The sequence below is a fragment of the Podarcis vaucheri genome, assembly GCF_965113315.1.
Source record: "Podarcis vaucheri genome assembly, chromosome: 3".
In the NCBI taxonomy this organism is placed as follows: domain Eukaryota; kingdom Metazoa; phylum Chordata; class Lepidosauria; order Squamata; family Lacertidae; genus Podarcis; species Podarcis vaucheri.
The window spans coordinates 94194074-94220415 of NC_138761.1; the positions used below are offsets into that span (position 1 = coordinate 94194074).

The 26342-nt window shown below is 43.0% G+C and overlaps 1 protein-coding gene across 1 annotated transcript in view; it reads left to right on the forward strand.

The window, feature by feature from the left end:
* NBAS (NBAS subunit of NRZ tethering complex) overlaps nt 1-26342 on the forward strand; it is a 199559-nt gene that overhangs the window by 165703 nt on the left and 7514 nt on the right. Inside the window, exons 46-51 of the mRNA XM_082218421.1 lie at nt 563-765; nt 3931-4020; nt 9444-9639; nt 18071-18210; nt 20817-20961; nt 25666-25794. Of these exons, the coding sequence (XP_082074547.1) occupies nt 563-765; nt 3931-4020; nt 9444-9639; nt 18071-18210; nt 20817-20961; nt 25666-25794 (903 nt within the window). The remainder of the gene's footprint in view (nt 1-562; nt 766-3930; nt 4021-9443; nt 9640-18070; nt 18211-20816; nt 20962-25665; nt 25795-26342) is intronic.

Genomic DNA, 26342 nt, shown 5'->3' on the forward strand with positions numbered 1-26342 from the left:
CAGTACATCTGACTGTTAACCAGATGGTTGGAGGTTCAAGCCCACTCAGGGATGGCTGTGGGCAGAATTCCAGCATTACAGAAGGTTGGAGCATTACAGGAGACTCAGAACTCTATAATTCTGAGTCTAACCCACGGCCACTTAATACTTGTATTATATTATGGTAGCCAACTATGCAGTAACATCCTTTGGACACAGCTTATCACATCCAATCCAGTTTCAGGGTGCTGTAAAGCCCACTTATACTAAAAGCAGTAGAAACCTACACAGAAATACGTAAGCATGGAAATTTTTAAAACAGCATGATGAGTTTCTAGTCCTATCTGATTAGTTCCTAAAATTGCTTTGTGCAGTGATGGAAGTAATAGCTCCTGTTGTAATTTATTGGTGTGCAGTCTAGAGCTTTCTGTTTCGAGCGTTTTGGGAAGGTCTTTTCTTGTGTCTTTAGTGAGCAGCAGAATCTGAAGTTTTAATTAAGATTGACCTATTGAGCATAAATCCCGCAAAGGAAAAGTTGACTGCTCCATGTGCATTTAAAATACCCCTCTCTCTCTCTCTCCAGGATATACTAAGAGAATATGGGCACCAGTATGATTTATCCCGGTCAGAAAAAGAGAAAATCAATGAGCAAGCTGTAACTATGTGTATAGATGGTCAGCCCCTGGATATGATACAGAAACTATTGGATGTTGCTGTTGGAGATCTGGGACTCTCGCCTAGCGATATAGTAAGGACAGCGGTAAATAAGGTGGTGGGTGCTTTAAGGTAAGTTAAATTTGCATACCCACAGACCCTTGAAAGTGTATTCTTGAATTTAATTGAATGCTTAGGTTTACTTTTTACATGAGGCCCACCTAACCCACATTCCATTAATGAAAAGCTCTGAAACATACTTCCTGGATTTAATCCAACAAACGAGGGGGGGGGACCCCACCTATAAACTAATCAGCAACCACCTGCCTAAATTGTCATGTATTGACCAGGGAATGGCAGTCATTTCTAGGTTTGACACTGTGGGGTCAAAGACAGAGAAGGCTCTCCATCTTGACCTCCCCTAAACCACAACCAACATTACTTCAGTTCCCCAGTCCAAATGTGCACAAAAAAGTATCAAGGCATTTCCTGGGCCTGCTGTGGAAAGGGTGAACCAGGTGCTGCTCACCTTCATTCTGCCCACTCACTTCTTCCCCCTGTCCCCTGATCCAAGTACCTAGTTTCATAGCCTGCTGAAGAAAAACCACATGTGGGAGAGATGTGCAGGCTGACAATTTTTCCACCAGGGATAATGAGACCAGTAGTTTTCCCCCGGGTGTGGAAACACACTTGGGGACTTCCGGGGTTGGCGCGATACGGGAATGGCGGATTCCCTCTGCGCTCCGGAGGGAATCGGCTCAGCAGGGGACGGGTCTTTGCCGTGCCGGCGACACGGGGACCCTTAAAACCGCAGGCACGGAAGCCTGCGGACTGAAGACTCGGCGGGTGCCTTAAGCGCCCCCCGATTCGCAAAGAGCCTTTTTAAAGGCTGCGGAGGGGATACGGGGGGTGGCATGGCACCGAGAGTCCATCGCTACCCCTGCTGAGCGAAGCCGCGAGCCATGACCGAAAAGCGCTGACTTCCTTCCTTGAAATTTGGCTGAAAAAACAACCCGTGAGTAAACTGAAATTGGATTTTAAGAACTTTCCCTTTGAATTTGAGACGATCGGGGTGTGTGCTAAAAGGAAGTCCGCACCCTCACCTTGTAGACGAGCTAAAGCAACGACGTAAGAACTAAGCTGGAGTGCCTGCCCTGGAAAGGGTGAGTGTGGAAAAGATATTGACTTCCAAGATTGGCAAAAGAGAAAAAGTAATTTTGTGCAGAAGAGTGGAGTTTTGGAAGTTCCTTTCTTTGCTGTAAACAACCCCCCCCCCCGGCCCGGGAGTGTCCTACTTTGGAGCCTGTAAGCAAAGAATTTGACAGCTGTCAAAGCTGCCAAACATACAGCTTATAGGAAAAATTGTTACTTAAGATCCTTCTGGGTTAAAAGGTGTTACAATTGAACTTAAACTGTTGGAAACAAAGTAATAAAAATAAGAAAGAGGACTGTTGGAAACAACCAGATTCCCTCTAGGGGGAACTCTGTGGAATTACAATGGCTGTGGATGGAAAGGTACTGGCTGAAATCGAAAGGATGTTTTTTCTGGTGGGAACCTTACAAGAGCATATCTCAGAAATGGGTAAACATATAATGACCTTCAATACAGAAACAAGTAGCTCTGCTGAATGTAAGGAGGACTGGAATGAGAAAGAACCCACAGCTGAATCTGAAGTGACAATCAAAGAGAAGGAGACAAAACAAGAGAAAGAGAAAGCAAAGCTGGAAGATACTAACAAGAATTTGACATCTGTGGAATACAAGCAAGGAGACTATTGGATTAAACCTACAACAAATCTATGAAGGAAGCAAAAGACGAATGTGGAGGCCCTGGAAGTTTATGGAATACAGGAATTTAAAATAAAGAAATACAATTGGGGCCTCCACATTGACTTTGACTCTGACTTTGACTATGATTTGAAAGATCCATGCCTTGTGGAAATTCTTCAGCAGTTGTGTGTAAGAGACTATGGATGGACTGTGATAGATCTCTTTCGAGATTTGAGGACCGACATAAAGGATTACCAACAAGACCGGCGGAGAGGGACTGTGAGAGATGGGAGAGCCTCGGACGTGAGGAACCCAGGCTAAGAACTGATATTTTGGACATATATTGGGAAGGGACGCAAATCGGGGATGGGAGGGAGGGAAAGATGTAATTTTAACAACACTCAGGATAATGGAAATTAATTAATATGATCAATATGAAAGATAAAATGGGAAATCGATGGAAGAAAACTGAGATCCTGCTTAGAACAACCGTATTCTTTTATAAAAGGACTATTATCGAGCTGGTTAAGGTTTTTGAGAAACAACAATTTGCCGATCTAAATTTGGGAATAGGGATGCAAGGGAGGGGGTGGGGGGAAGTCAGAGACCAGGGTTATGAAAATAAGTTTTTTCTTTTCTGAAACTTTATATCTTTTTTTGTTTTTGTCTATTTTTTGTTTGTTTGTTTTATTTGTATGTTTGTCTTTAAAAAATGTGAAAACCCAATAAAAAATTTTATATATATAAAAAAAAGGAAACACACTTGGGTACCCCCTGCCATTTCCACTGCTGCCACCTTCTCCCTAACCTAGGGTTGCCATATTTATGAGGTAAAAAGCGGGACACAAAAAGTTGTTGAGCCCGAGCCACTGCTGAGCCCAAGACCAAGCCAGAGCCCAGGCCGCTCAAGACTGAACCCGAACCTGAACCAGAGCCACATACAATTCTTTTTCTGAAAACCTGGACAATTGCTCTAAATTGTGAGAATCCCCCCAGATGAGCATGTTTGGCCCCCCAAAAGAGGGCATGTCTGGGATTTCCTGGATGTATGGCAACCCTAGCCTGAAGATAAGTTTTTTGCAACATGGCAAAGGAATAGAAGGGAGTGAAATTTCTGGTGAGGGCTCAAGCATTCATGAGCCTTTTGCAAGCCCCCAGTTCATGCGCTAGATTCTGCTTCTCAACACACAAGCCATTCAGCAAAAGTGGTATGAGAGTCTGACTTCACCCATGAGTTTTATGGTGACTTACGGCAAGCAACTACAGTAAAACTCTGGCAACAAATTATTCCAGTCTTTCTCCCTTTGGCATAATTGGGGGTCTGGCATTATAGCTTCATATTTCCTTTTTTATTTGTTGTGACAGTGATAAAAGGCAACATCCGCGTAGGAAAATGTGCCATTTGCCGTGATTTGCTGCTGGATAAATAGCATAGAATTACACACTCTTAAGCATTAAGGATTCTGAAATGTTTCTTTCTGAAGCGTGTGTTTCTACAACCTTGCTTTCGTTTCTTTCCCTCAATAGTGAAAGCGGTGGCCAGTCTCCTTTCAAAAAGGATCCTTTCCAGATATTAGAAAGTATTGTGTCTGCGGTCCACGCGAGTGCTGAAAACGGGTAAGAGCTTTGGAGGTGCATCGCAAACAGAACTACACTTGTTAATCCTTTGTAAACTATAGTTGTCCTGGATGTTAGAGTGGAAGCACTGTGGTGCTGATTTCCCCCCCCCCACCGCCCCCCGAGGAATTTGTATAGTCCCCACTATGCTCAAAATGCAGATAGTGATAGGGACATGAGTGAAAACCCAAACACACACACACACACACACACACACACACACACACACACATAAAGAGAGAGATCCATACCCATCCATCAGTCCTGCAGGTCTACTCATATTCAACCTGAAATTCACGAATGCCTCTGACACCTTTCACTTGACTCCTCCAGTTGCAAAGTCATGCCAAGCATGTGAGTTCCACTAAAAGGCAGACGACCTTTTCGGTAGTGGTACCCTCCCACTGAGGTCCAGCTCTGAAGGCCTTTTGGTGGTTCCCTCACTGTGAGAAGCGAAGTTACAAGGAACCAGGCAGAGGGCCTTCTCTGTAGTGGCGCCTGTTCTGTGGAACACCCTCCCATCAGATGTCAAGGAAATAAACAACTGTTTGACTTTTAGAAGACATTTGAAGGCTGCCCTGTTTAGGGAAGCTTTTAATGTTTGATGTTTTATCACTTATTCTTATTCTTATTATTAATATTATTAATAATAATATTCTTCTGGGAGCTGCCCAGAGTAGCTAGGGAAATGCAGTCAGATGGGCAGGGTATAAATTATTATTATTATTAGTAGTAGTAGTAGTAGTATACTCATTCAGAAGTCTGGTTAAATGAGCATTAAGGTCTCCTACCGTTGACCACTGTTTCTGTGGTAACCCTGTAACATTGTTCAGAGATTCCTATTTTTGTTTTTTTGTTTCCTGTTATTTTTGCAGCTTTTAACTTTACTTTGATATTTCAGCATAGCAACAGACAACGCTCAAAATCGATATTTTATGAAACGTTATTTACCTCCGCCACCTTTCATTCGTTGTGGAGAACCAAATATAAATTGCGTCCTTCAGATGTTGCTGTCATTTGAAAAATGAGCCTGGGTAACTTTTCAAACCAGGGTCTCCACAGTTTCCTTTATAATTTTTCCACTTTTTAATTTACGTTTTGAATGCTGCTCACTCTGTAGCCTCATTTCTAATTTAGAACCAATTCTCCGAGAGATGGGGCATAAAGAGAATAGCAGGCGCCAAGTAATTTTTTTGAAGTTTTCGCAAAATGATAACTTAAACTGTCAGCTCATATTATTTCAATACTTCCAGACAGGTTGAATTGGTGTTTTCTGACTGATATTACTTTCCCATCTGTCTTGTTAGGATGAATATAGCAACCGTTAGTTACAATATAAATCACATTCTACCTGCAGCCTCTTTCCTTTGAAAAGCTCGGTGTCAGTTTGAAATATCGCCAATGAATACTACAACATTATTTACGCATTTATTTATAGCCGTTTGGAACTTGTAAAAGGACAAAGGCATAGGGAGTTGGAGGGGGGAGTGTCTAAGATGAGTTCCTGTTTTACTGCTCCTAGCTCAGTCAGTAGAGTCAGAGATTGTTCATCTCAGGGCTGTGGGTTCAGGCTCCATGTTAGACAAAAGATTCCTGCATGGGTCTAGAGTCTAGACAATCCTCATGGTCTCGTCCAACTCTACGATTCCTGTTGCACCTGAAGCCATTTGCTCCTTGTTAGCTCCTTGCTAGCTGTGTATTAGACATAAAGATGTCCAACGATGTAGACCAGTGATTCCTTCTGGGTAACTGGCGAATTGCCTCCTTCCTAATTCTCTTCCCTGTATGCGGTTTTGCCAATGCTTTGCTTTGGATCAGCCTATCCCTGAAAAGGTCAAATAGATACTGGAATGTGTCCATTTGAACCAAGTTTGTGATAGAGCACATCAGGCTTGAAACAGTAAACGTGGGTTTGAAACAGTAAATATACGCAGTCTCACTTAGATGTGTGGTGCCTCAGAACATAAGCCCCATGTAAATGGGGAGTTGCTGGTATCGATAATGTTATTGTCTGCTTTTAAAAATCTTTTTATTTTTTAAAGTATTTTACATTGGGGTGTGGGACGCGGGTGGCGCTGTGGGTTAAACCTCAGCGCCTAGGACTTGCCGATCGCATGGTCGGCAGTTCGAATCCCCGCGGCGGGGTGCGCTCCCGTCATTCGGTCCCAGCTCCTGCCCACCTAGCAATTCGCAAGCACCCCTAAGTGCAAGTAGATAAATAGGTACCGCTTTATAGTGGGAAGGTAAACGGTGTTTCCGTGTGCTGCGCTGGTGCTGGCTCGCCAGAGCAGCTTCGTCACGCTGGCCACGTGACCCGGAAGTGTTTCCGGACAGCGCTGGCCCCCGGCCTCTTAAGTGAGATGGGCACATAACCCTAGAGTCGGACACGACTGGCCCATACGGGCAGGGGTACCTTACATTGGGGTGTAAACTGCGTAGAGATATTTTCTGATTAAGTGGTATATATGGGATGCGGGTGGCGCTGTGGGTGTTGCGCAAGAGCTGCAAATCAATTTTTAAACCACAGAGCCTAGGACTTGCCGATCAGAAGGTTGGCGGTTCGAATCCCCGCAACGGGGTGAGATCCCATTGCTCGGTCCCAGTTCCTGCCAACCTAGCAGTTTGAAAGCACATCAAAGTGGAAGTAGATAAATAGGTACCGCTCCGGCGGGAAGGTAAACGGCATTTCTGTGCGCTGCTCTGGTTCGCCAGAAGCGGCTTAGTCATGCTGGCCACATGACCCAGAAAGCTGTATGCCGGCTCCCTTAGCCAATAAAGCGAGATGAGCGCCGCAGCCCCATAGTCGGACATGACTGGACCTAATGGTCAGGGGTCCCTTTAGCTTTACTATATATGTGTGTGTGTGTGTGTGTGTGTGTGTGTACAAACACACCTCTGAGGGTAATTAAAAGATGTTTAGAAGAGGCAGCTTCTCCTGTCACAGAACCAAAGATAATGTAGTTGAGGGCAGAGAAGAAGAGATAATTATCATTTATTTATTTATTTGTAGGCCTATTCACCGAGAAGGATTAACAAATTCATGGTGGTTAAAGAGCTGTTCGACAGTGGAACAGTCTCCCTAGGTGGTTGTGGACTCTCCTACCTTGGATATTTTTAAGCAGAGGTTGGATGGTCATCTGTCAAGGATGCTTTAGCAGAGATTCCTGCATTGCAGGGGGCTGGACCAGATGCCCCTTGGAGTCCCTTCCAAAAAGATTCCATGATTCTATGGTTCTATGAAACAGAACCTCTGTATTCAGCCAAGAACCAGCAAATTCTTAGAAGGATCTTAAAGCCTTGATTATGTCCCAGAGACCTGCCACTGACCATCTGGAAGTGGAAGGCTCGGCTTACTAGGCTTTGGTAGGACCAGAAAGAAAGCTGAGTGCTTAAGCTAGGATCCTGATGCCCCATGAGTGTGCCTTTCATGATCACCATAGCTTTGTTGCTAGATGATCTGTAGCTGATTTTTCTGCAGAAGTATTGTGACATGAACTCAAAACCTATAATCTTTCCTTTGCCAACCAGGATTTAATTTTGCTGACCGTTGTTGAGCAAAGACTTGTGCTGAAACAGATAAGTTGCAATAACATTTCCTATAAAGAAAAAATAAGTTCCGTGCTAATTAGTTGCTGTGGGACACTTTTTCCAGTGCACCTTTCCTAGGGAAGTAGAGAAGTGCATCAAAGAGAACCTTTTGCATCAGTAGTTCATTCTCATGCAAATAAGGAAAAAAGTCAAAATTACTTGCTGCCACAGAGGAATTTGTGCAAGAGCCTCCAAAGCTAACACAGAAGCAAGGAAGCCTTTATGCAGATGCCTTTAGTAGTAAAGGGAAAAGAGAAATGTTGAAAATGTTTTTATAAAAAAAATCATTTCCCCCCCCCCCCCACTATTTTGCTCCTGGGCATTATAGTTGGTTTCTAGACAAGGAAATATTATGTCATTGAAGTTCTGGTGTGTTTTTCTTTGTCTATTGATCTTGTGACTTCTAACGTACGAAATAAGAAGAATTTAAAATTAGACATCAGTATCTTTGCTTGCTGATTAGAGTGTTTGGATCAAATATTTGAGTGTTTGATCTCTGCATGTTCATTGGTCACAAGCGACTTTCTTAAAAGGGCTTTTTTTGGTTTTTAGAGAGCTGATGGAAGCTTGAGTTTCAGTCTCTTTGTAGAAGTGGCTGTCGACATGCCTCATGTATCTGTGCGCAACCCCCCCACCCCCCCGAAGTGCTGTGAAGCACATTGATTTCACTTGTCTGCATGCTCCTTCTACAAATGTAGCTTTTGAGATTCACTCGAGGGGCTGAGAAATTAAGATATTATGAGAGGATTCACGTGCTCAGTGAGATTCTCTTCATCTTTGTGGAGATTCTGGGTCAAAGATGGGTTTCAAGAACCCTTAAACATAACCCACCTAAATCCCTTTATTTTGGACATAGAAAGCTCCAACAGGACACTTAAATACTTGCAAGGTATCATCATCATCATCATCATCATCATCATCATCCCTGGAATATAACTCCCACATAAGTTGAAAGTCACCTGTATAGAGACACGACTTTGGTTCCACCACACCGCATATCATATTGCATACTGCTTTTGGACAGTTCCTTGTTTTCAAATCATTTTTGCAATGTTGTAATGAAGTACCCAGAATGGTTCCTATACATTTAATTTGGAACCCAGTGTCAATAACTTGTACATTTACTGCATGGAAAAGCTGAGGGTTTTTTTACACTTAGAAGTCTAAGTGCAACCATCTTATCAACTTAAAAAAAAACAAACCCTTCCCTTTATCACAGATGAGTGTACAGATCTGCATCCACACCTCAAGGGGTTACTCGTTTTGTGGAGACAGCAAAACACATATGATGGAGCTTATGGATTAATTTCTTGATATACCTGGGAATTTTCTGGCTTTGCGCTTTCAAACCACTGTGGATTATCTTTGTAGATGTTCTGAGTGTCGGAAACATTGTCTGCCATCCAGACCTATTTCTAAGAAGATTAACTTTTGAACAAAATAATGTATCAGTCAGTGATTGTCAACTCTTCCCTTTAACGTGTATTTCTTTGCATGTCTTCATTTTTACTAGTCTTCATTTTTAATAACAAATATTCCTGTTACATTCATCATCAACGTAACAAAGTGTAATTCTTAGGAGTATAAAAAGAACCAGGTCCTTACTTGTAGACAGTGTTGTTGGTTTTTTTTTGGGGGGGGGTACGCAGGGGTACGCACACCTCTAAACATTTTGTGAATCTAAGTTTGGCCTCATTGAGGGGCAGTATTTCAATACGAGAGTATCCCTAAATATTTTTTCAGGAAAAAAGCACTGCTTGTAGAACACGTATGCGTGCGTTATAAAATTGGATAAAAATAATATTTAACACATGTGACTGTTGATCTGATTGCAGTGAGAACCTAGTGTCTTCAGATGATCTCTTGGCTTGGCTTAGACCATTTTGTGGAGATGATTCTTTGCCCGTGAAGCCCCGCATTAAAGTCCTGCAGATTTTGGAGCAAGCCTTTCACCTTAGTGACGAAGACAGCAAGCTGCTCGTGCTCTTCAGAACTCAAGCTGTTCTCAAGGCCTGTTGGCCCCAGACACAGGTAGGTCATCTTGAATGGTGATGCTTTAAAACAATTCTGGGTTGCCTTTAAAGAAAGGACAAGCAGTTTAATGTATAGAAATGAGCACTAACTTTGGTTGTCAGTGAATCAGTTTCAGAATTCTGGGGATGAGTATACTTTTCTTGTCAAAGATTATTTTATTATTTTTTAAAAAAAATTGTATCTGCAGGTCTCAGTTCACAACACTGGCTAGTTAATGTTGTTCCCAATCTCCATATCAATGTACGTTGCGATTTTTTCATTTGCTAATGGGTTCCCGAGCAGCACTGTTGGTAATTTTAATGAAACATAATCATTATAAATGGGGGTGAGGGAATTAAACTAGAAAGAACAACTGCAGCTGGGTCATATATCATGAAAAGTTGTGTATATGGTGTGGATCGTTACTATTGTGTTTTGCATAATAAGTCTAGATGAAGAGCCCAAGATCCAAAAAGTCTCAGAATAACCAAACTAGAATGTCCCCTCCCCCTGCTTTGTGTAATATTCAAAACCATTTGTGGCTACCATATTATTACTGGTGGGAGTTGGGGGTGTATAGGCTGGAAGCCTTCAAGTCTAATTGGGTTCTGTAGCTCACAGCTTCTTTTTCTTTGTACTTTATATTCAAGTATGTATCGCTCCTGCCTTCAGGGTCTGTTTTGATCCTACTATGAAGATTACGGGAGTGGTATTTTCAGGAGCAGTCCAAAGCATTTTGCTACCTGAGGCAGAGGAGCAAATAATCTTCAAGTCAAGGCCAGCCAACTAATTCTGGTACCCGAGACAGGAAAATCTCACAAACCCCTCTCCCTGGCAGTAAAAAGGCAGTAATAATAAACTAACAAAATCTGCTGCAGGTTTTCTCAGTCTGCCTCATGGGCCTAGAGAGTTTCATGTCCTCATTTTACATTTGATGGCTTAACACCCCCAGATAATTATTGTTCTATACTGATTGTCAGAGAAAACTAAAGGATTGCTCTACTGAAATATCCAACAGTTAGATATTCAGCAGATAGCTTTGTCTTGTGGTAATAATGAATTATTATGAGGTTTTGAAGAAATACATTATAGAGGACATTTCTTTCAGAAATACTGGAATGTCATATCTGTTTGATTTTAAAACAAAGAAGAATATTTAACCCTTATCATTAACCGCAAAGATGACCAGCGAAAAGGCAAACGAACTATTACTGTTGATACCAGAACTATAATATATTGGGGGGGGGGCTATTGAGTTGTTTTTATTTTGATTATGTATTTTGTGGTTTATATTTTGATTTTATTATGTGAAACGCCCTGAGACCTCTGGGTATAAGGCAGTATATTAATTCAATAAATAACATAATTTTTTTTTGGGGGGGATACTTATCCATATACTTGAAGCCTTTGCCATGTGAATTAAAATATTTCACACCTCTTTAGAGTTTGAGGGTGAACATAAAACTTTGCATGTTGTTATAATCAGCACTTTCTATTTTGGGTTTGTGAAATGCCTGTAACATAATTACACAATCTCATTGTCTGTTACACAGATTTAAATAATTATTCCATCCTTCTCTTTGCCTTCTTTTGGTATTCCTTTTTAACAGTCCCCCCCCCTCCCCAATTTCCTTCCCAACACCTAAAGGTACTCTAGATAATGCCAGTGATGGATGTGGATTCTTATTGTGTAAAGATAATTTTAATGATATTGCAATGTTCAATTACCAGAAAGTGTGTGAAAGCCACCTTCGGTGTGTCTAAGTAATCCTCTTAGCCAGACTTTGCATACATCAAAGTGGGATTTAATATTTAATTATGCTTTAGGTGCTATAAGTTAGTGGTCCCACAAATCAATGTACTGCTGGGAAGCAGGCCAGCTTGTGCAGAATTAAAAATGTGCTTTATGAAGGAAGCTACCTATCTCACAGTCGGAAGCACAGCTATTTCCAGTTCTGTAATGATTAGTTAACAAAATTAAGAAATCCAGATGTCCCTATTTTTCAAAGGCTTGGGAGACCTTAATGCACATTCCAATGGCACCCCACTGGGGAAATGGTGTTTGGGGACAGGGGTAACTAGGGAGTCCAGGGGTGAGTTGCATTGTTTTGTAATCCCCATGATGCATTTTATCTAAGGTCTTCATGGTCTATAATTTTCGAGTTAAACGGAGCATAAAAAATGTGCCTCAGAATGGTGACATTTTCCTTAAAGGGTGGGGGGATAGCCTGTTTGGAAGATTTCCCCTCTTTTCTTTCCAGAACAAACCTATGTAGCTGAGCTGTTTTGTTCCTTTAGTATATCTGGGTGCGATGGGTCCTTTTCCGCCGTTGTCACAGCACTTCTCTGTTGCTCTTTGCCGACTAGATGATTTAAAGCACACTCTCGGGCTCAAAGTTTGCATTCTGGGAAAGTCAGGCATTAAAGAGGATGTTGTGAGTCAGCCGAAAATGGGGCATTTCTCACAAGCACCTCCCTCAGAAGCAAAACCACTCCCTCCCACTCACTTCTCTGGAGGTTTTAAGAGCATGGTTTCAAAACCGGGCGACATACCTAATCAGCAAGCGTTGTTTTCACTCCGATTTACTTACCCCCAGTAATGTCGTTTTGCAACCAAATCTAATTGATCTGTGATGGTGCACTGTGGCACTGGACTAGTTGGGGTTATCCATAAGACAGACTGATCCGCGAAGAAGGCATTGAACTAAGAAGAAGTGAAGAAGAAGAAGCGTTTGGATTTGATGTCCCGCACTATCACTACCCGAAGGAGTCTCAAAGCAGCTAACATTCTCCTTTTCCTTCCTCCCCCACAACAAACACTCTGTGAGGTGAGTGGGGCTGAGAGACTTCAGAGAAGTGTGACTAGCCCAAGGTCACCCAGCAGCTGCATGTGGAGGAGCAGGGAAGCGAACCCGGTTCACCAGACCAGATTACGAGTCTACCGCTCTTAACGGGCCCCATACTCACCTCCGCAGCTTATGGGGCTCCAGAGAGGACTCGGGTGTGTGGGGTGGGTGTTTAGTTGGGTGTGGGAATTTGTTTAATTTAATTATGTTGTGTTTGTAACTTTGTTTTTTGTTTTTATAGTTTTATTGTTCTGTTAGTTTGTTTTTTGTATAGGCTTAAATTTGATTTTAAGGGAAGGGGTCAGGGCTGCCTGGGAGTGGGTCCCAGCAAACAAAATGGCTGGGGCAGGTTCCACGGGGGGTGGGATGCACTCGGACAACCGATCTCAGTGATCATGGGTAGGAGGAGGAGTTACGCTAAGACCAGAGCATGTCATTACCGAGGAAGCAGGCTTAGTCGTTGTCTGAGGACTATCCCTGTCTCCAGGTCTGGTCCTGACCGGAAGGATACTGGAATCAACAAGGGAAACCCACATGACCTGAAAGTGTTGCTGTGCAATGCCAGGTCAATGATGAATAAAACCACTGCCATCCACCACCTGATTGTGGATGGAGGATTTGACCTGGCATGTGTGACAGAGACCTGGTTGGATGAAGCAGATGGGCCTGTCCTTGCCGCTGCTTGTCCACCAGGTTTCTCTTACGCACACCAACCCAGGCCTTGTGGGCGGGGGGGGGGGTTGCAGTGATTTTTAGGAAGTCATTAGTTTGCACCAGGCGTCCTATTGGAAAGACCCAATTCTCTGAGTGCATGTTCTGGAAGTTGGGCAATAGGGGCAGTACAGGACTCCTATTGGTGTACCGACCTCCCCGCTGCACCAAGGATTCCCTGCCCGAGCTACTTCAGGTCGTGACGGATATCCTCCTGGAGACACCTAGTTTGGTTGTCCTAGGGGATTTTAACATCCATGCCGACATGACCTTACAAGGGGCCGCTCGGGACTTCGTGGAAAGCATGGCCTCCATGGGGCTGTCCCTGAATAAGTCTGGCCCAACTCATAGCCGCGGACATGCCTTAGACCTGGTGTTCACCTCTATGGATGTTGGTGATCTGACACTAAGTAAAAGCGAAACCAAAGAAGTGCCATGGTCAGATCACTTCCTGGTGCAACTGGACTTCTCCGCGATGCAAGGATCAAGGAGACAATATAGCATCTAATTCAGCCGGCAGTTCAACTTCCTAGTGACTTTGGAACACTTTCCTATTCTTTGACCTCAACTCTTCTGTCCTCAGGTTTGCAGATTATAGCTTTCTGCAAAAAAAATAAAAATTGACTCCCTTAGGGAAATTTGAATGAACCCAGGAGCTCCACCAGTTTCCTGAACTAAATAGCCAGATATATATATTTACCGTGGTAATTTCCAGATTGAATTTCCAGTAGTGAATGCTTTTTAGAATGAAGGGGTGCACCTGCAGACTTGACAGGACAGACACCACAACTGGATAACTTACACAGCGCCCTGATAGTATCAGAACATTCAGCAAAAAAAAAATCAGCACTATCCAAAAATCGCATTAGTATGTATTGCAAGCTCTGAAACTGATAGATACCAAATGTTGTCTAAGTAATTCCATGGGCACTGAACAAAAATTGTCACTTTGTGTGCGCTGCAGAAGCTGAAGTCTCTGAGTGGGCAATGATTGTGGTCTAGCTGAGGTACTCGGAATAATTAATTCCTCTCCATAAATCTAGCACTTATCTAAGATACTAAAGAGGAACCTGAGCTGAGCCCATAATTTACCTACACCGCGTTTCCTCTCAGTGAAGTTGGAATAATAATTTATCAATCAGCGTCTTCCATTTGAAGTTAACCTCCTCTGGAAGAAGGAACCTCCACCACAGCTTCATGTTGCCATGCGTGTCATAATTGCCTACATGGCTCAATAAAGCCACGAGTGGAGACTGAGGTGTAATTGAATCAGTGGGAGATTGCATTCAAGTTCACATCCCTATTTCATGTCACTGCAGCACAGCGTCTTAAGGTAAAGCGCATATCCCATTTCAAATTTTATTTATTTATTTTGAAAGCCCTTCCGCTGCAAATAAATCTGAATGTGGCGTTTCTTTTTAGCAGCGCTTCACCACGACTGAGAATGTATTGTCGCAATAAGGGGCTACTCTCAGGTGCCTTCTTTGCCATTCTGCATTTAATGATATATTAATTCACATTCACGTTTGCAGTCAAGGGCCTCAGAATATTTGTGAGACACTTACTTGTACACAGTGCCGCATGTATTAACATGGATTTTGCTAGGGCATTAGTAAATCTTCTGCTCTGAGACTTTGTGGGTGAGTAATGGCAGGTAGTTTTGCAAGCATTCGAACAAGGAACATAGTTTCTCTAAACATCCAGTAATTCTATGAAAGGAAAATGCTCAGTTCCTACAAGTCCTAGACTACATCAGTATTATTTCTTAGCTCGCATTTCAGCCCATTCCTGAGAATGCCAGTGCTTCTAATACAAATAATTCTTTTAGAAAGTTTCGCCATTTGTATATGGATTGTTGTGAGCTAGTGAACAAGGCTAAATTTGGTGGGGTAGGAATCTTGAACCTTTACTGAATCATCTCCTTTCTACTGAGTTGCTTACATGGAGGTTAGCTTCAGATTATCAGGTAAGTTAGTCACATCATATGAATTACCTAGTAAGCCTGCATTTTAAGGAAACTGACTTATTTGTTACCTTGAACCACGAGGGTTGGGTTCAGAAATCTATAGTGCTGAATATACACTGTATTTTCATACGAAGGAAAACATGCAAATGAAGGTTAATTGCCAGCTTACTTGTTTATTTAATATTTTGCAATGTTAATTTTTGTATTGCATTTATTCCCTTCTGCCTGGTGCAGAATATAATCACTATGCTTGTATTATGTATATATTCATTGATATGCAGTAGTCATAAAATACCTGACAAGTTGAACCATTTCAGTTGTGTTTTGCCTTGGCACAGGAATGATTTAGATTTATGGTTTATTTATTTGTTTTAAAAGCCCACTGTCTTTCCTTGATTTGAATTAATTATCAAACTAGTTTGCTGTATTTCACTAGTTTTGATATTCGTTTGTCCTCTTGGGTTATAATTTCAATTTAATTTACATTGTAATGATATTATCCCCTCCACTTACTTTGATGCCCCAGCCCTTTCCAAAAGATTCAGATACCTCTTCCCATTAGAATCTTAATAATGGGTAGGCATCTATTGATTACGTGACTAATTTATTTTATTTCATTTAAAAATATGTATATACTGCCCTTAAATTCTCATGATTTTACCCAGACAGTGAATCCCATTTAGTTATTTCCAAACACACACAAATAATCTACTTTTAACAGTGCTTAGTGCACACACACACAAAAAACCAGTCATTCGTCTGCAGTTTGGCAGGTTTCTTACCTGGGGACACAGTTTTCCGACTAACTCTCCACAAACTGGGAAAGGATAAATGGCTCCTTTTCTATCCACTTAAAACTATGACACCTTCCCTTGTGGGGAAAACAGTGCAGCCACCCTCATGAAACTAGTTCATGCCCTCATGTGGCGAGCCAGTGTGGTGTAGTGGTTAAGAGCGGTGGACTCGTAATCTGGTGAACCGGGTTCGCGTCTCCGCTCCTCCACATGCAGCTGCTGGGTGACCTTGGGCCAGTCACACTTCTCTGAAGTCTCTCAGCCCCACTCACCTCACACAGTGTTTGTTTTGGGGGAGGAAGGGAAAGGAGAATGTTAGCCGTTTTGAGACTCCTTAGGGTAATGATAAAGCGGGATATCAAATCCAAACTCTTCTTCTTCTCAGAAGGAGCAAGCTTGTCTACAAATGCCATTTAATTCTGTCCCCCTCTCCCCCAGGAAATAGTTTTTGAAAATGTTGCATTCTAGAGCTATCCAGGACAAGATCCCCTGGATCTATTTGGCTCAAATTTGGCAGACTTTATCTCCACTAGAAGGTCTAGCATGCCTGTTAATTTCATCCACTTCTGCCAAAGAAGGGGAAGTGAAGTTAAAACCATTTTTCGTTTCCCCAAGAGAGAAGGGGAGAGGGGAGCAAGAAAACAAAGAGAAAGTGCTTTTGGATAGCCCCAGAAACTGGTCTGGTAACCTATATAGTGCCTCAGAGAAAAGGTGGCCTATTTTCTGAAGCACCAAATTGAAGTCCATACTGAAACTTGGGGTCATTGCACACCTAAAATATTTATTCTCAAAGTGCACGGTGCATAAGTTTTTAAATAGCACTTTATTATGAAACGGTAGCATTAATCTGTCTTTGAACTCCCTTTCCTTCAAAACTCGAACCTAGTTTTCCCCCATCTTCTGTTTTATATCATTTTGTGTCCAGTTTCTCATCCCTGCACTGCTTTTTAAAAGATTGCTTCAGTTAAGGAGTCTTACAGTTAGCACTGAAATATACTTCAATTTATTTTAAAGATGGTGGCTTGCTGTTTTTTAATATTCATTTAGTGCAACTTGACTTTTGGGGGGGTTTCTATAAAAATAGACTATAGAGTTATTCTGCAATGTTTCTTGTAGCAGAATAATATCAAATTGCTCAAAATAGTTCATCAGCTGTTTATTATTCTGCTTTGAACGCCAGCCTGCTATGTTCCATGACATCAGTTTTAGCCCCAATTCCTTTAAGGCTCTGTGCTTGTCACTTCCACTTTGTCCAGGTACCCAATTTCTTTTTAAAAAAATGCTTCAATTCCTCTTATCAGTGGGAACATTAGTATACCTTTTGATTCTTGGGAGAGGACTACCTATTTCATTTGGAGCTAATTTCCAATAGCTCAGCCAGGAACTTGTAGTTTTCTGGTTTGTCCCTCACCATATCATATTCCAAGGGGGGTTGAGTTTGCAGCTCTGCATCTATACACTTAAAAATTCCTCTGGTAACCCTCTTTTTAACTATACATTTTGGAGAAACAGCTAGTGGGCAAAAGGCTTGATTGTCAATTGTTTCACCCACGTTTTGTTGTCCATTTGATTATTGACATAAATCCCCAAAATGTATTTTCTATAGTTAAGTTTTTACCTCTGTCTTCAGTACATTTTATTTTATTTTATTGCTATGGCTAGTGGTAGATGCAAGTAAAGATTCTTCTGATTCTGATAGATGGTACTTCAGTATCAAAGCATAAGATCTTTTAAGATATAATGTTACAGTACAAATGTTCCATTTCATATACAGTAATCTGCCTTGGTAAAGTATAATAAATTTTGTTTGTCTAGGGAATTCAAGGAGGTGGGGGAATCATTTGTACTATTCCATTAATCTGCTTGCATGGGTTTAATGTTGTTTGGAGACCATAACTCCTAGTAATTTCGTATTATCTCTGTGTTTCTGTGTGTTCAGCATACATAATTGCAGATGAGACTGAATAAAATGTTTCCTAGGAAAATCCCGTTGACTGCTTCTGTATTGTTTCAAATGTGACTTCAGTGCCATATAGGAATATTATCATATTTATTGCTGAAAATAGTCGGCTCATTAATCTGAGCCCCAACAAACCCTACACTTAACGTGCTTCATTCTCTCAATTCCTTAGGTGGAAATAACTGATATTGAAAATGAAGAAAAGAGGTATAGCCTTTTCCTCAACCTTTTGGGATCTAGTAAGGATCATGGAGAATTCCAGCATTTAGTCATGCTCCTGCAAGCCTGGCCACCTATGAAAAGTGCAAATGTGTAAGTATTTGCTCACAGAACCTTAGAATTGTAGAGTTGGAAGGGATCCTGAGGATCATCTAGTCCAGTGGTGGCAAACCTTTTAGAGACCGAGTGCCCAAACTGCAACCCAAAACCCACTAATTTACCGCAAAGTGCCAACAAGGCAATTAAATATGGGATAATAATGATACAGGCTCTTGGGTACCCCATAAGGGAAAAGGAGCAGTTGTTTATTAGGTCGGCGGTTCGAATCCCCGCAATGGGGTGAGCTCCCGTAGCTCGGTCCCTGCTCCTGCCAACCTAGCAGTTCAAAAGCACGTCAAAGTGCAAGTAGATCAATAGGTACCACTCCGGCAGGAAGGTAAACAGCGTTTCCGTGCGCTGCTCTGGTTCGCCAGAAGTGGCTTAGTCATGCTGGCCACATGACCTGGAAGCTGTACGCCGGCTCCCTCGGCCCATAAAGCGAGATGAGTGTCGCAACCCCAGAGTCGGCCACGACTGGACCTAATGGTCAGGGATCCCTTTACCTTTACCTTAGTTCCCACAACAAGCCTGCAAGGTAGGGGAAGCTGAGAGGCAGTGGTCACCCAGGTGAGCTTCATGACCTGAACCCGGGTCTTCCCAGGTGCTAGCCAGCCCTTCGCTTTTGGTTTATCCCACCACAGGTTCCAGCTTGCAGGCCCCACCGCCAACCCTTTGAGGTTGGACAAGGGTGACCTGCGGCTGGGAAGGCATGAACCAGAGCGGATGCCTGACTAGGCCCGTCCTAGCGCAGCAGAGGCACTCATCAGCGGCAGCAGCTGCACACCACGACATGGCCCCACAGAAAGAACACACCGCCTCTTCATCCCTCAACTTTCCCTGTCGCCCAACCCCAAGGAGTCCTAGGCTCCCTTCTTACAAAATTCGCCTCAGAGGGGAAGGTCAGAAGCATGGGCTGGGCAGGAGGAGGAGGAGTTATGGACGTTGCTTGCCTTGTAGGTTGGGGCGCGGTGAGGACAAGCCTCCCGCCCTCTTTCAGCAGTGGGTGGGGAAGAGGCTCCTGGCCGGTTGCCGACAGGCCCTCCTTCCTCAGCACGCAGCTGCTGGGCTTTACTTGCCAGTAGGAGAATGCTGGTCTCCAGGTCAGCAGGCCACGAGTCGCGGTATTGGAAGGGGTCCCATGGGTCATCCAGAAACGGCACTGATGGGGCAATGGCGAGCGCGCCCAGAGAGAGGGCTCTGCGTACCCACTCTGGCACACGTGCCATAGGTTCTCCACCACTGATTCTAGTCCAACCCCCTGCAATACAGGAATATGCAGTTGTCCCATATGGGGATCAAACCTGCAACCTTGGCATTATCAGCACCATGCTCTAACCCAACTGAGCTATTTAGGCACACACAAATTTCCATGAGCTAAATATTAATCCTCTTTTTTTAAAAAATAGTATGTATTACAGTACTAAAATGGCCCAAGAAACTAATTCCTGCAGCAGTGGGCATCTTAGATAGTACAACACCACTGTGCTAAGTGCCTTACTCAGAGCTAACTAATCTGGAAAGCTGTTGTTTTTTCTCTGTGAGGACTTAAGTGTTCCTCTTCAGTAATCATTTTATGTTGAGTGCATTCACCAGTAATTTGCCTGTGGAAAAATTGCTTATTGATGCCGATGGATTCGATGCTGAAGATGGAGAACTCTTTACCTCCTTAGCTGCTCCTTCCATTCCAGACAAAATTCTATGTTGTTCATTTTTCATATTGTAATCCCACATGGACCCATTTCACCTGTATGTGGCTTGGTAGACACAAAGCCAGCACATCTTGCCATTGTAAGGAAAGCAGATGTGTGTGATTCAGTCTTCATAATGCAGCGATCTGCCTCTACGAATGCCACCGCTTTTTATGTGGCATATAAAGATCTTCCTCTTCCTGTGCGTGCACGCATTCATTCATAGTCTTTGTTCTCGGTTTATAAACTTTGCTTTTAGCTGGAAAAATAGAGCAGTAATTGCTATTCATTCTGATCTCGCAGAGCTTTTGATTAAGCCTTCAGAGGGACACCGGAAGCTGCATTCTGCTGAGCCAGTGGATAGCTCAGTTGGTTAAGGCACGGTGCTGATAACACCAAGGTTGCAGGTTTGATCCCCGTAAGGGACAGCTGCGTATTCCTGAATTGCAGGGGTTGGACTAGATGATCCTCAGGGTCCCTTCCAACTCTACGATTCTGTGATTAAACTACACCTGGCAGCAGCTCTCCAGGGTTTCAGAGAGGGATCGTTTCCAGCCCTTGCTGGAGATGTCAGGGGTCGAACCTGGGACATTTTGCATGTAAAGCATATGCTCTAGAGAGAAAGAGGGCGAGAGATACATAAATATGGTGGTACCCTATGGAGAGATGTATCTCTCTTCCATTTGGGTGTCTGCCTTCCTAGATTGGAAGGCGAGACTTCCCCTCATGGCAACTGGCCCCATTGATGGCTGCAAAGCAAGGATTCTTTCCACTTGATTTTGATTCTTTTTCTTCTGGATCTGTTATACCTTGCTCCTCGGTTTATATTGCTAAGCAGATGGCTGTGGTACGTACATGTTTGCTTGCTTGATCGGCTTGCTTTCAAGAAATGTCTTTTTTCTCGCATTTTAGAGCATGCCCTAGTAATAACCCTTGGGTAAAACTGGGAACCATGATGCTCACGACAAGCCCGCAGGACCAGAAGGAGAATGCAGGGAATGAAATTTTGAAATTCTGCCGCTCTTTATATGACACAAAGCACGTGCTCTCCACAGAGGTGAGTTTGTTTTCTTAAAAGAGTCCTAGCAAGAGATGAGCCCATTTGCATGCGTAGCAAATTCATCAGTGGCTGTGTTTGCTGTCAACATTCTGCTTGCGAACATCACAGAGGCATCTGTTCGGCCAGTGTGGGGAGCGCACCTGATCCAGCAGGGCTCTTTTCCTTCTTCAGCATAGGAATACATTTGTAAGCCAGTACTGAAATAAGTTTGCCTTAACTGCAAACTCCTTCCATGCAGGCAAAGCACTATTTCCTCCGTTCATCAGGCATTTTTGCTTTCTAACACCCATTCGTTTTCACTGGCCTTTGCTCCTCGTGCAAGCCTTCTTACACAACCCACTCACTAACAGATGGAGCTCCTTCAGGGTGCGTGCCAGCCAGCCATACATCCTTTTGGGAAAGTATAAGCTGAATTTTCTTCCCATTGTTACCCCCACCCCAACTGACAATCAGTATCACATAGTTCCTGGTGTCTACTGAGCCTGCTCCTTTATTGAGATTTTTGGGTTTTCTAAGATTTTCTTTTCGTACTGCTTCCGCTTGCTAATACCTCCCTCTTGTTCCTCGGTGGCCCTGTTTTGACTCTTATTTCCTCCAGCATAAGGATTTTGAGTTTACAGTTAGAAGGAAGGGTTGTTCATGGCGTCTCCTACTGTGATGCTGAAGGTATTTAGCAACCCATTTTCAAGTTAAGCAAGCCTATGCCAAACATAGGTGGCAAAGGCAAAACGGAGCTGCAACGTTCTGGGATTTGGCTGTTCGTGTCCCATGAGTGTTTTGTTGCTTCTTTATCAAATGAATGGTCTAAATCTTTCATTCACCAGCTGTACTCTCAGGTGGACACCTGCACTGGAACAATAGGTGAATAGGGTGACTGAAAGTACTAGTCAACTTTAAAGTCATTTAATTTAGTTTTCTAGTGTTTTCAAAGTTGCATCTTTCCCACTTCATTTTTGGTGAAAAGCAACAACGAAAGCGTTACAGAGCACAGGACGAAACAGTGAATATTGTATTTCTCTAACACTGAGCATTATCTGTATTTTCACACAATGCATGTCTTGGAACTTCAATTTCTGCGTGTCTTGGAAGTCCAATTTATTGCCATGGGCACAATGTTTGCAAAAATAAATGCTGATGGCTGTTAGAATGCAAAGCCTGGGTGAAGCAGCAGTTTTATAGCGTCAGTAACATTTTATATCTGCAAACCCATCAAAACCTTAAGTGAGGAAGCATCATCATAAGAAGCTTGACAGAACAATAAAATTTCTTTCAAAAGAACCCCGAAGATTCTAGTTCCTAGAGCCTGGCCAGCATGGGGGGGGGGGATAAGTAACTAAAGCACAGTAGCAAAGAGCTACAAGAAATACACTCAGAACGCTTTCACCGATGCATCTAAAACAGTGGTGACTTACAGACTGGTGGAGGCATAACACTGTGTCCCATTTAGCAGTGGCTAACAGACAGGGAGCTAAACATGGGAGGATCCTTCCCAGAGCAAAGTGCCCTCCTGTTTACTCATAGCTGAGCCGCTGAGATTGTTTGGGCTGCTGTTAAACTGTGATATAGGCTAACCCAAGAAATGTGATTATCCTACATTTGCATGATTTAGCTACTGCCCATTTCGGGAGCCAGCCAAGCGCACAGTGGGCATTATGAATACTTCTTTTTTATTATTTTATCTAGAAAAATGTAGAAACCACTTCATCATAAGACGTGTCCATAGATAATTATCAGTAAAAGCACAGATAAAAGCACCAGAACTTTAAAAGCAAGTATGCGTAAGTAGGTAAACTTGCTGAAATAAAAATAAAGCTTTCAGCAAGTGTCTAAAACAATAGCCTTGTTCACTCAACACAGTAATACTAACTATGGCATACCAGGACGACACAAATGTATGGGATCCTGGAAAAGGAGTCCCAACCACTTTGCTTCTTCCTATTATTTTTTCCCTACCCCCCCCCCCCACACACATACACACCATGTTATGCTAAGCCAAGGTTTAAGTTAGTGCATTGTCAAGACCTGGACTTGTGAGGAGAGAGAGATTAACCATGAGATATAGCAGCACAGGACTGAAAAGAGCCAGGAGCAAAGTGGTTGTGAGATGCTTTCCAGAAGTGCACATGTTTGTGCAGTCCTGGGAAGCCATGGTTTGAATCTAGGCCTGAAGCCGCCAGTGACTCAGCAACCTTGCCCAGCCACCCCAAATAATTTTTAAATATATAGTTCCGTGTAAGTGTCTATAATTCATATATAGTGAATGTCGATCCCAGTACATTGGATAACCAACAGCTAAATCCATTTTTGGTGCTCCATGTGATTAGGAAGTATCCTGGCGATACCATTGAGTTACTGTGGCTTTATTGAATTGCATTAATGGTTTGGATTTAATTCGCTGTTTGTTTTATAGGCTATCATGTTTTAAATTAATAGCGATTGCAATGGTTATTGTTTTTCAATGCTATTTTGGGCCGCTTTGAGCTCAACATTTTCACATTTGCATTCTAAACACAAATAGAAATATTAAATCAAGTAAACTCAACAACTTAGCCTGGCATGTGAACCAGGCCAGTATAGTGAGGGTGCAGGAAGTTCTAAAGAACAGATCTCTGACACACAGCAGTATTGGCTTCTGACAACTTCTTGTTTTTATTCCAGTCTTACTGCACAAGGAAATAAGTATTTAGATGCTGTCTAGTTTCTGTCCTTCCTGTCCATTTCCATTTAAATGTGAATAGGTATTGGTAGTAGATAGAAGTAGGGCTGCTCAGCTCTGGTTCATAATAATAATAATAATAATTACTATTATTTACTTATTTATTTATTTATATCCCGCCCTCTCCAGCCGAAGCCAGGCTCAGAGCAGCTCAAAACAGTAAAATGATACAACATTCTAAAATGATTTCATTATAAAATCAGTTCAAATCAGATTAATGGCAACTATTGGGCTAGAGTTCTGTGAGGATTACCAAAGGAGGGGGTCAGGCTGTCCCTGACCAAAGGCCTGGTGGAACAGCTCTGTCTTGCAGGCCCTGCGGAAAGATGTCAAGTCCCACAGGGCCCTAGTCTCTTGTGACAGAGCGTTCTACCAGATCGGAGCCACAGCCCAAAAAGCCCTGGCTCTGGTTTGAGGCCAGCTTAACCTCTCTGTGGCCCGGGACCTCCATGATGTTTTCATCTGAAGACCGTAAGGTCCTCCGTGGGACATACCAGGAGAGGCGGTCCCGTAGGTACGAGGGTCCTAAGCTCGTTCTTGACTTGTCCACCTGCAAGTGGTCCCAGAACTGACCTCATTGCCAAGATGGGGCTTCTAAAAAGTTTTTTTTTTTTAAGTTAGCTTGCATTTGGATGTTCCAGTAAATTGTGGTTGAATCCTAGTGGTTTTGCGATTTTTTTCTCAGATCCATTAGCTTTCCTCCCTGTGGTTGCAGAGGTGAGATGACAGATGTACACTGAAGAGCTTTTGTTGTTGTTTAGTCGTGTCCAACTCTTCGTGACCCCATGGACCAGAGCTCGCCAGGCACTTCTGTCTTCCACTGCCCCCCACAGTTTGGTCAAACTCATGCTGGTAGCTTCGAGAACACTATCCAACCATCTCGTCCTCTGTCGTCCCCTTCTCCTTGTGCCCTCCATCTTTCCCAGCATCAGGGTCTTTTCCAGGGAGTCTTCTCTCCTCATGAGGTGGCCAATGTATTGGAGCCTCAGCTTCAGGATCTGTCGTTCTAGTGAGCACTTAGGGCTGATTTCCTTAAGAATGGATAGGTTTGATCTTCTTGCAGTCCATGTGACTCTCAAGAGTCTCCTCCAGCACCATAAGAGCTTTACAACACCATAAAAGGACATTTTGCAACAGCATGATGAAGAATTAAACTCTGGCATATGTTACAGCCCAGTGGCCATCCCTTGGCTTTTTGGGGGGACAAAGCAGTGTCCAGAGGAGGTGCTGCTGAGGCTCAAAGCCTCAGGGTCTTTTCTTTCCCAGCGGAAAGGGAGGAGGCCTTCAGTGGGAGGGACAGGGCAGGGGAGGAAGCAAGGATGCTGCAGCCAGTTACCTCACATAGAAACAGCACAATCTCCTCACATCTCAGACTGCTGCGTACTTCATTTCCCAACAGGAGGAGGACATGGCGTCGAAAGAATGGCCAGCCACTAGCTGCAGAAGGGGAATATGGGACTAGTTGTAGTTTCTGAACTACAACTCCCACCATCCTTAGCCATTGGCCATGCTTGTTAGGGCAAGCGAGAGCTGTAGTTCAGCAACCTCTGGAAGGCCAAAAGTTCCCCAACCCTGGACTGTAGCATATACGTGCTCTCAAGTCAAGAAGAAGAAGCCCTTAGTAAAAGTATGAAACTCTCTTTAATGTCTGTCTGCCTCCTCTCTTGATGTGCACAGGCGGTGTAAGTGATTTGATTCTTCTCTGTGCAGATCACATAATAGGAATCCCCAGGTTGCCTTTTATCTACAGTGCAGCAAGCAATCTCTTTTACTCGATTTATTCTTTAAACGTCTCAGGCTTAATTTCCACTGGAGGGTGTCCGTCCTTTCTTCCCCCACCCCCCACCCCCAAGTTTGTTTTAAAATGTTTGACTTTCATTTTACACTTGACGCAAGGTTGCCTTGAACTCGAGTTCGAGTTGTGTCCCTTTGTTCCCGTCCCTTCTGATGCCTGACTACGCAAGATTTCCTTTGCTTTTTTTCAGTGCATAAAAGATCTCTGTTTGCTGCTCCTCAACCAGTCCCTTCTGCTGCCGTCCCTGAAGCTGCTTCTGGAAAGCAGAGATCAAGATCTTCACTCTGTGGCACTGGAGCAGATAACGGCTATTGCTAAGGTATGAACAGCTGAATTAACCATCCTTCCTCGTTTCAGGTAATAAATTAGCTCTTTTATCTTCATGCAGGAAGCCAGGCCCCTTGAGTCTGTTACCGTTACTATGACTTTCGAAAGCTTTTGTGTCTGCGATCTGCAGAACCATAGGGTTAGGCCGCTCTCTTTATGTGCTCAAGGTGATTAAAACTAACAATCTTTTATCATCATCATCATTATTATTTTATGTTATCTGCCCAACCAGTTATATAGCAAAATAACAAAAGACCTTCGTGGCTGCTTCATGCTTCGGTTGCTTGGTTGTTTTATGCGTAAGCCATTAACGCTCTATAAACATGAATATCTTGAAGTATATATAGCGGTTTTGTCTGTAGTTGTTCCCTGTGGATGTGGCAGAAGTATTTGGCTAATGCAAATGTTAATGCTACTGCTGTCTGAAATGAACATTCTGAGATAACAAAATATCATAGAGTTATACATTATATATATAATGTCCATAAGAATCCAAAAGAAGCTAAGAAAGCCTAAAAGAAGGGTTAGGAATATCAGACA